The 11,060-nt window shown below is 44.8% G+C and overlaps 1 protein-coding gene across 1 annotated transcript in view; it reads left to right on the forward strand.

Moving 5' to 3' along the window:
* The first annotated feature begins 2,783 nt into the window (after nt 1-2,783).
* The window catches only part of DRAM1 (DNA damage regulated autophagy modulator 1), a 93,256-nt gene continuing 84,979 nt past the window's right edge, over nt 2,784-11,060 (forward strand). Inside the window, exon 1 of the mRNA XM_007958306.2 lies at nt 2,784-2,914. Coding sequence (XP_007956497.1) covers nt 2,784-2,914 — 131 coding nt within the window. The remainder of the gene's footprint in view (nt 2,915-11,060) is intronic.

Here is an 11,060-nt window from a genome sequence, read left to right on the forward strand (position 1 = left end):
GCATTGTGCTTGTCAGGGATGTTGTTGCTATATCTACAGATACTCAGTTACAGTTATATACCTATTTTTAAATACATTCATGTAGACATACTTACTTTAAACAACAAAATATCTAATACCATTATAGCCAGACAACTCTTGTAATTATATCTGGATTAAAAAGTGATGAGCCAATTGGATTGCTTAATTAAGGGAATTACGTAAGTAGCAGAAGGGTAAGACGATCAGGTGGATTCCTGTTGATGTCATAATTCCTCTGCCTAAGGGAGGATTTTAAAAATAAGACACAGTAGCAGAGTAAGAAAGAGGAAAAAGGAGACCGGGAAAGAGGAGAGGAGGGAATAGGGTGGTATTCAAAACACAGAAACCTAAGTAGAGATGTACAATGGATCAACACAGATGACAGCTTTTGTGCTTTCTAAAAGGCCTCAATTTAAAGCTTCTGCTTTATTCAATATGGTGGGATCAAATTTTGTGAGCAATCACCCTATGGCCACAATGATCTCCTGAAATAGATCATCCTGTTCCTTGCTCAAAACCCATCAATGACTCTTGTCACTACTGAGCAAACTCTAAGATTCGTAGCTGGACTCTGGTGCTGTGGCCTCTTTGCTCATCTGCCCATTCCCTCAAAACAACAACAAAAACCAAACTCACTGCCATTAAGTCGATTCCAACTTGCAGAGACCCCCATTGGGTTTCCAAGGCAGCAAGTCTTTATGGAAGTAGATTGCCCCATCCTCTTTCCACAGAGTAGTTGGTGGGTTTGAACTGCCAACCTTCTAGCTAGTAGTTGAATGCCTTAGGCATTGCGCCACCATCCATTCCCTGCTTAGTGTTTAAGTGCTTTCCTAGTTCCAGAGAAACGATTTCACGATCTATGTCCTTCTTCAGCTCTCCTTCACTTGGAAAGCTAGCCTCACTCTTGTTTGCCTGATTAGCAATGATTTACTTTTGAAAATGCTGTCATCTGCCAGGAGACCTCTGTGGTCCCAGATTCATTTCAGTGTCAACCTGTTTCAGTGTATCTTTTCTTTCTTCTTCTTTTTTTTAATATCACTTTCCTATTCATTTAATATTCCACATTGGTGGCATAATGCCTAAGACATTTATTTTACTGCTAACAGAAGGCTGGTGGTTCAATCCCACCAGCCACTCCTCAGAAGGAAAGTTGGGCAATCTACTTCTGTAGTGATACCACCTTGGAAACCCAAGGAGAGGTCGCTAGGAGTCAGACCGGATTCCTCGGCAGTGAGTTTGGTTTTTCTGTGGTCAGTGTCCTAGTCCTGACAGTGTTGCTTAATTTTCAATTCCTGACCCTGGGTGGTGCAAAACAGTTAACCACGCTCAGCTACTAACCCCAAAACAGGAGATTTGAAGGTCATGCCCACCGAGTGACACCTTGGAAGAAAGGCCTGGTGATATACTTTGGAAAAATCAATCACTGAAAACTCCACGGGGCACAGTCCTACTCTGCTCCACGTGAGTCAGAGTCCACTCAACAGCAACCGGTTATTCTTAACCTCTAGTACCTGGGTGGCTCAAATGGTTAAGAGCTCCACCACCAGCAGTAAAGGTCCATGGTTCAAACCCACGGACGTCTTGGAAGACAGGCCTGGGATCTGTCTCTGAAAGATCACAGCCTTGAAAACACTTTGCAGCAGTCCTACTCTGTAACACATGGGATGCCTAGGCAACAACCAACAACAAACAGAGCAACATGGTGTGTGGTTGAAATAAATTTGGTCACCAATGACTCAAAGATCTCACAACCTACCGGGCTCAGAATCCGTAAGGTGTACCTTAAACTCTCAATGCTTGCAAGCCCCCTCCCCGCCTCAACACAAATCCTTTTTGCAAAGTTTGAAACATGGGGGGGGGGGGGGGAGGCACCTCCAGAGCCAGAAGAGGAGAAAGAGAAATCTAATTTCCAGGCAACAAATACTCCAAGTCCGCTCTGATGAAAAACAGAACAGAAAAGCGGTCCCACTCCGCCGCCCACCCCCACCTGCTTCACCACAGTCCTGGGTTCCAGGTGTTTGCTCTCCAAGTCGGTACCACATCCGTGTTCCCGTGGCTGGGACGTAGAACGTCACCGAACACTTGTGCCCGGAACCCCGCGGCAGCAGCAGCAGCAGCCAGCGCCGCCGCCGGGCAGCGGGATGTCACCACGCCGCGGCCACTTTGTCCTCCACGACGCGCCCGCGGCCAGACCGCGGAGCGGAGGCCCTCGGGGTTCGAGGCCTGGTACCCAGGAAACCCCGAGGGAAGGAGGGGCCGGGAGGAGTTCAAACATTTCTCGCGAGTCGAGGGAGACCGCAGGCCGGGCCAGGGTGGGGCGCCAGGGCGTGTGTTCCCGCCGCGCCCCCGGCATGGCCCACCCGCGCCACCCCAGCTGCCTTCGAACCAAAAGCGAAAGGAGCCCGTCTGTTGTGTCCGCGGGGAGGTCGCTGCTTGCCTCCGAGGCGGTCGGACCGCCGCTTTGTGACTTCACCATTTCGCAACAAGCCCGGGCCGCCCGCGCCCCACCCACCCCGGCCCGGCCGCCTAGACGCCCGCGCCTCGCTTGGCTTTTGGAGCTTCCCTTCCCTCCGGGGCCGGGCCTGCCTGGCCGTCGCGAAGCCGCGAAGTCTCTGTGCCGCGGTCCTTTGCGGTCCGCGCCTTGGCAGCCGCCTGGCGGGGCTGGCACGTGCGCGGCGCCCGCCTCCCCGCAGCCAGGCGCACCCAGCGCCCGGGCCCGCTGAGCGCAGCGCCCTCCCGGCGCCGGCGCCGGCGCCGGCGCGATGCTGTGCTTCTTGAGGGGCATGGCCTTCGTCCCCTTCCTCCTGGTGACCTGGTCGTCCGCTGCCTTCATTATCTCCTACGTGGTCGCCGTGCTCTCTGGGCACGTCAATCCCTTCCTCCCCTACATCAGGTGAGGGGCAGGGTGAGCAGCAGGGGGCCAGGGACCGGGCAGAGGGACCACTGCTGCGGGCGGGGCGCGATGGGGTCCAGAAGCAGCTGGGGGCATGCTGAGCAAAGAGCCACGATCTAGCAATGAGTTAAGGTGGAACTGGGAGGTCCAGGAGGTATAGGCAGGCTAGGGGTACCAACCTGAGTGACTTAGGGTGGTATGTGGAGGGGGTTCGCGATCAATAGTAGAACTTTCAGACTGGGTATGGGACAGAATCTTGGGAATCACTGCTTTGGCGGCATTGAAACAACAACAGGCTATGATGTCATTTATTAGGTAAGAGATACATCGAGGCTTAGTGCTGAACAGCTCATACATTTCATTCAAATCTGCCTTCCAACATGTCCTTGAAGTGGACATCTTTTTCATGCAAGAAAACTGAAGTTTAAACAGATGACTGTCATACTGTGTGATACCGTGTGATACTGATGTTACAGCTAATAAGTGGTGGAGGCAAGAACTCATACCTAGTCCTGTCCCAGGCTAAAGGCAACAATATGCTACATCCAGGTCCTTGCGAGTGTGGCTTAGGTTTTCTGCGAGTGGAGCTGTCCTTTCTGGGTTCTCTGGGCCCAAAGTCAGAGCCCTCAAATTGTCAACCATTTGTGACATCTCTTGCATTGCCACCTTGTTTCAGTTTTTGTGTTTTGACCTCCACCTTTTCTGAGTGGTCCCTCAGTACTAGGCTTAGTGTCCCGATCCTCTTTCTATGGCAACCAGCTCTGTGCTTTGTTCATCATGGAATTCCTTAAATCTTGTTGTTGTTGTTATGTGCCGTCAAGTCATACCCGACTCATACAGACACCTCCTTGGGTTTTTGAGGCAGTATCACTACAGAAGTAGATTGCCCAACCTTCCTTCTGAGGGGTGGATGGTGGGTTTGAACTGCTAGCCTTCTGGTTAGCAGTCAAGTGCCTTAGGCACAATGCTACCAGAGGTCCTCCTTAAATGTTAGAAGGGTTCATCCTTATCTAAGTTGTGTAGATTCTAACTCCTGATGATTCCAAGTGTATCAGAGTAGAACTTGCTTCACAGGACTTTCAATGGTTGGTTTTTCTCATGTAGATCACCAGGCCTTTCTTCTGAGGTGCCTCTAAATGGACTTGAACCTCAAACCTTTTCATCAGTAGCCAAGCACATTGACTGTTCGCACCACCCAGGGATCTTAACAGTTTTCATTGCCCAGGGACTCCCCTGGGTCTGCATTGATTGGTGGGAGAAAGGTGACACACCAAGTTTCTGAGCTTTATGGTAGAGGTTATAGGGCCTCTCTCCCTGCAGCCTTTCCACTGTGAACAGTGTTCTGTACTTTTTGTGTGTGTGGGTGGGGGGAGAGGAGGCAAAAAGGGATAAAACAAGAGAGGAAGAGTTTCAAGATGCAGAGTGTACAGAAACATCTGTGGAAACAGTTGTGGTTTTGCTCACGCAAGAAGAGCTGTTTCCATAGTTGGTGGAGGCTTTCCCATCAGGCCTTTTGCCCTTGCAGAAGTGTGGGCTTGGTTTCTCATTGGTGTATCTCAGTTCCATGAGACAAGTGTTGCTTGTTTGCTTCCTGACACAGGGTAGAACCTCTTAGACTTGTGCAACACTTTTTGTTGAGAACCTAATACTTGTTTGTACTGGATGTGAAGGTTAGGGCAAATAATATTTGATATTCATTGGCCAAGCTGCCAGAGGCAGGGTGTGGGTCTTTGCAGGTGTCTGATATATTCATGATTAACTTCACCTCAAGGTAAACTTGAAATAGAAGGCGTTCAGAAATGCGGAAATAAGTTGACAAGACCAATCTCTTGTGAGAGGCTCAAATCACAGGTATTGCAAGGAAGGGGTTTCAAATTTAGTGAGGCAAGGAAGTCTTCAGGAAATGCAGAATTATGGGAGAAAAATGATTGTCCCCTTGTTGCTAGGAGCCATCAGCCAAAAACAACAAACACTTGTATTGACTGTGGCAGGGGCTTTTGTGTTGTTGTTCCCTGCTTCCTTGAGCAGCTGGAGCTGGATTGCTTCCACCCTTCCTGGAAAACCAGGTCAATGTAGCAAGTAGTGATGAGAATGATGTTCCAGGGCAGTGCAGAGCTGGGAGTCCTCAGAAATTTCTCCATTTGGTCCACAAATGTTTGACCTTACCTCCTACAACTCACCTTTGATCTCAGTGCTTATATAGACCTTCATCCCCACCCCCTGCACTTCCCTTCAACTATAGTGGTTTCCTGGTTGTCTTGAATATACCAGGCTCATTTCCTCATGGCCTTTGCACTGGCTGTTCCTTCTGCCAGAATGCTTTTCCTCAGCTTTCTCTCTTAACTCCTTCACATCTTCGTTCAAATATTATTCTCTCTGTGAGGCCTGGCCTGATCATTCTGTTTAAAATTCCACCCTAGCACTTCTGCTTCCATACTCCATCTTATAACTCACCAGAGCACCTGTCATCTTCTCTCAAAATCAAACCCACTCCTTCAAGTCGATTCTGACTCATAGTGACCCCTCCTTAGGTTTCTGAGGTGGTATCTTTACGGAAGTAGATTGCTCAGTCTTCCTTCTGAGAAATGGCTGATGGGTTTGAACCACCAGCCTTCTGGTTAGCAGTCAAATGCCTTAGGCACTATGCCACCAGAGCTCTCGTAATCTTCTAACAAACTATATAATTTACTAATTTGTTACATTGATTATCTTCTCAAATTGGAATGTAAGATCCATGAGGCACTCAATAAATACTTGTTGAATAAATATTTCTTGAGCACTTACTAAACAGCTTCCGTGGAGTCAACTCATAGGGACCCCATACGAGTCAGAGCAGAACTGTTACCACAGGGTTTTCAATGGCTAATTTTTCACAAGCAGATTTCCAGGCCTTTCTTTCCAAAGTGCCTCTGGGTGGACTTGAACTTGAACCTATAACCTCCCTGTTAACAGTGTGTACCACCCAGTGACTCCTTGAGCACTCACCATGGCTATTGTTATTCCGGTATCAGAACTTTGCTCCAGGGCAGGGCAGACCCCTTTTGGGAAGCTATGATAAGAGCAACCTTTGGTGATTGGTTCATTATTTGGATGGTTGCCCAAATGAGCCACCTTTTGCATGCTAACATCAATCTGATGTTGTAATTTTTTTTTTTTTTAATTTTTATCGTGATTTGGGTGAGAATTTGCAGAGCAAGTTCATTTTCCACAAGGCAGTTAATATACATTTTGTCTCACGACATTAACTGCAATTCTCCACAATGTAATAGCTCTCTTCCCACTTCTTCCCTGTAGTTACCTCTTTCCTGTGTCCTTTCCTCCCATGCACTCCTGCCCTCACCACCAAGCTGTCTCTCTGTACAAACACTGCCCTTCTGTTCCTCCACAACTGATTGCTGTGAGTAGTGTATCTACCTGATGTAAATGTTCCCTTTATATCCCTGTCTGTTATTTGGCTGGAAGCCACAGGAGTGAGTTCAATTCCAGAGCTGAAGGGTAACTAGGGGCTTAAGTCTCAGGGGTCTCACCAGACTCTATCAGACCAGCAAACCTGGTCTTTTTTTTTTTTTGTTATGATTTTGAGTTTTGTTCTCCCACTCTATCCAGGATCTCCTGCACTGATTCCGTTCTGAGTGTAATTTTTTTTTTTTTTAAAACCAAACTCATTGCCATCAAGTTGATTCCGACTCATAGTGACCCCCTTTTGGTTTCTGAGGTGGTAAATCTTTACAGAAGTAGCTTGCCCAGTCTTCCTTCTACAGAGTGGCTGGTGAGTTTGACCTGCCAACCTTCTGGTTAGCAGTCAAATGCCTTAGGTACCACACCACCAGAGCTCCTTGATGTTTTTAGCGTAATTTAATTCCTTAAAGAAGAGCCAGAGCCATAAGGAGAACCTCCCTCTACTGTGACATTGGAGCTCATCTTATCAGATATTCTTGTGACCTTGTTTATTTTCATACATTGGATGAATGGACAAGTGGCTCTTAGATGTGAAAAGATGCTCAACCTCATGAATAGGAAGAAAAATTCAACTTAAGAGCTGACTGATGCAACTTCTCATCTGTTGCATTGACAGAGACCCAAGTGTTTGATAATATACTATTGGTGAGACTTGGGGAAACAGGCTTTCTCATACATACTATATTAGAGCTTAAATTCTGAAAAACTAAACCAAACTCACTGCTGTCGAGTTGATTTTGACTCATAGTGACCCCCCCTTGGGTTTCCGAGGTGGTATCACTACAGAAGTAGATTGCCCCACCTTCCTTCTGAGGAGTGGGTTTGAACCACCAGCCTTCTGGTTAGCAGTCAAATACCTTAGGCATTACGCCACCAGAGCTAAATTCTGAAGCATTTAGTTTTTGGAAGGCTGCAGTCCACAGTGGGATCCCTAACTCCATTTTGAGTGATGACATAAGTTCAGATTCCATTTGAGTTCTTACCTTTGCATTGGAGTGTTCATAGACTAGTCCAGGGCAAACCTAGGGAGGGGCAGTTTGTCCTCAGGAAGAGAGTGGTTGAAAGTAGATTATGCTCACACACAGAACTATGGAACTTGCCTGGGTGTGTTGTTATGTAATTTAAATTAAAGGCTGGGGTCCTGGTATTGTCTTACAGCCACCTTGTGGCTATGACTCAGGGCTGCATGTTCTTGAGACAGACCCTGACCACCATGTAGCCAGGTGGTCAAGCCCCAGAACCCAATCCTGTAACCTTTTTTAATCTTGTTGTTGTTGTTGTTATGTGCCGTCGAGTTGGCTCCGACTCGTAGCGACCCCTCCTTGGGTTTCCGAGGCAGTATCACTAAGGAAGTAGGGTTGCCCAACCTTCTTAATCTTAGTTATATCCATTTCCCAGTCATGATGCTTTCCCATTTTGTAGTCCTGCCTGTGACAGTGATGAGTTAACCTGCTGTCAGTCAAGATTTTGTGATAATTGCTTTAGTACTCGATCAAATCTAAAGAACATCTGACTGTGATTGAGTGGGCTCCATTTGGCTTCTGTCCTGGGTACATATGGATGGTTTCTCTCCTCCTGGATGGTTGTCTTTGTTTTGTCTTTGTCCTGTCTAAGGCTCAATAAAAGGCTCTCTATAGAACATGTTTGATTCCAGGGTTTCTTTTCCCCTAACACACTACATTGCTGATGGGAATATAAATTGATTTAGTTTTCATTTTTGTGGAGGGATTTTGGCAGTATCCATCAAAATCACAAATGCATATATATATGCACACATACACATACATCAAGGGAATACTGCATGGTTTAAAATCAGGAAAGATAAGCGTGTCAGGGTTGTATCCTTTCACCAGACTTGTTCAATCTGTGCGCCGAGCAAATAATCTGAGAAGCTGGACTATATGAGGAAGAACACAGTATCGGGATTAGAAGAAGACTCATTGACAACCTGTGATATGCAGATGACACAACTTTGCTTGCTGAAAGTGAAGATGACTTGAAGCACTTACTGATGAAGGTTAAAGACTATATATAGTCTGCAGTATGGATTACAACTCAGCATAAAGAAAACTAAATCCTCATAACTGGACCAATAAGTAACATCACAATAAATGGAGAAAAGATTGAAGTTGTCAGGGATCTCATTTTACTTGGATCCACAGTCACCACTCATGGAAGCAGCAGTTAAGAAATCAGACGTCTTATTGCACTAGGCAAATGTGTTGCAAAAGACCTCTTTAAAGTGCTGAAGAGCAAAGATGTCACTTTGAAGGCTGAGGTATGCCTAGCCCAAGCCAAGGTATTTCCAATCACCTCGTATGCATGTGAAAGCTAGACAATGAATAAGGAAGACTGAAGAACTGATGCCTTTAAATTGTGGTGTTGGCGAAGACTACTGAAAATACCATGGACTGCCAGAAGAACAGCATGCTCGGTAAAGTAAGAGGGTCAGCATAAAAGAAGAAAACCCTCAATGAGATGACCTGACACAGTGGCTGCAACAGTGGACTCAAATATAGCTACTGTAGTGAGGATAGGAGCTCTGGTAGCGTAGTGCCTAAAGCACTTGACTGCTAACCAGAAGGCTGGCGGTTCAAACCCGCCAGCCACTCCTCGGAAGGAAGATGAGGCAATCTTCTTCTGTAGTGATACTGCCTTGGAAACCCAAGGAGGGGTCACTATGAGTCGGGTTCGACTCGACAGCAAAAACAACAACCTAGTGAGGATGGCACAGGGCCAACCAGTTTTTCATCCTGTTATACGTGGGGTCATATGAGTCAGAACTGACTTGACAACACTAAAAACAACGATCTATACATATACACATAAGTGTTTGTGTATACGTAAATATATACACATACACACACACTTTGATACATATATTTCATCTCTTGTGAAGAATGGCATATCTGCAAGATTACTCATTATAGCATTGCTTTCAATCACAAAAGATTAGAGACAAAACAAATGTTCACCTGTAGAGGACTGGCTAAATAAATACTATTTATTTAAAGTATTCCTTTAGCAAAAGATCTCTTATGCACACCCAAATCATAATGACCCTATAGGACAGAGTAGAACTATACCATAGTGTCCAAGACTGCAAATCTTTATGACAGTAGCTGGTAGGTTTGAATCACCGACCTTTTCCTTAGCAGCCCACCAGGGCTCATTTCTTTGTGCATAGCCACTATTTAGATCAATAAATTACTATGGAAAAATCTCCAGGATACATTGTTACATTAAAAAAAAAAAAAAAAAAAAGCAAGATGCAGAACAAAGTAAGCTACCATTAGTGGGAAAAAAAGTGGAGAGGAATAATATATATTTATATTTGCTTGTGTGAATAATAACTGTGTGTGGTGGCGGGAGGAGATGTTGTGGTCAGAAAGCCTGGAGCAGGTGGGGAACAAGGGGGGGAAATAAGATTGTTCCTAGAAGACTTTTTTGTATGTATTTTTTAGGCAATATATGAATTTCCTATCAGAAAATTAAATTTAAAACGTGGGATGTCTAACTGCCACTCAATTTAATAGGTAGAAATAGCATAATGTGGTTATTCCTCTGTTAAGAAATCATGTATGCAAGCGATGTCAAAACCCATGACAAATAAAAGTAATCACCAAAGTATTAGCTTACATTTTTACAAGGCCACACTCACATTCTCCAGCACACTCATCCTTAATTTGTACAGATAGTGTTTTATATTTCCTCTGTGGCTGAATACCTCAAGCTATCTTGGATCGACTTGGTCAACTCCTCCTGGCTGGTAGACAGCTCTCTTAAAATCATCCTCCTCTTTGGTGTGTATCCTAAGCTTCTCGAATATTCTGTGGACCTTTACTCTTAAAGTTTTATTAATTTTGAATCCTGGCCTTGCTTTTTTATTCATACCCATCCGATTTTTTTTTTTTTCCTGGACAAATTATGGTCTTTGGTCACCCTCATTGTACCTTCTTGTGACCAAAATCCGTGCTTAGTGATTGGTGGCAGAAAAACAGGTCACCTAGAATCAGGCCACTTGAAAAAGGGGACTAGCATTTCATAGTAAACAAAGTAAAAGGTAAAAGAGAATTGGTTGTGTTTTACTTTAAAAATGAAGTTAAAAATTAAGATAGTAATCTATCTTACATTTAGTCAACAATCACAAAACTTAGGTTATAAATGCAACTACAGATGGTCTCTGACTTGCGATGGAGTCCTATTCCAACAACTCTGTCCTAAATTGGTTCTGATGTAAGTCAAATACCTCTTTTTTTTTTTTTTTTGAAAGTTTTTATTATAATTGCCTTTTATTGTCAGTATCTTTATGAATCCAATCTTTATTTGGGGGTTGGAAACATTACATATAAACTTACAGATATATTTTAATACATACATACATATTTTAAAAATACACAAATCATACAGATTTACTCCAATGAAGAAGAAGAGTTGAACAGCGTTGATATCACATCAGTTGTGGTAATAATTGCACTTGTGGAACGTTCTGGGTCATCTGGATCATCCCTGGTGTGTAGGAGAAAAAGACCCCCCAATTCCAACATGTTCTTTTAAGACAAAGAGAAAAACAAAGACAATCATCCAGATGAGGGAAACTCAGTAGAGGCAGGAGGCAGGTGCTCTGAATCACAGTCGTGGTGTTCATTACATTTGTTGTTGTTGTTATGTGCCGTCAAGTCGGACC

Source organism: Orycteropus afer, unplaced genomic scaffold (genome assembly GCF_000298275.1).
Source record: "Orycteropus afer afer isolate SDZICR_OR568_19922 unplaced genomic scaffold, OryAfe1.0 scaffold00918, whole genome shotgun sequence".
NCBI classification, from domain to species: Eukaryota; Metazoa; Chordata; class Mammalia; order Tubulidentata; family Orycteropodidae; genus Orycteropus; species Orycteropus afer.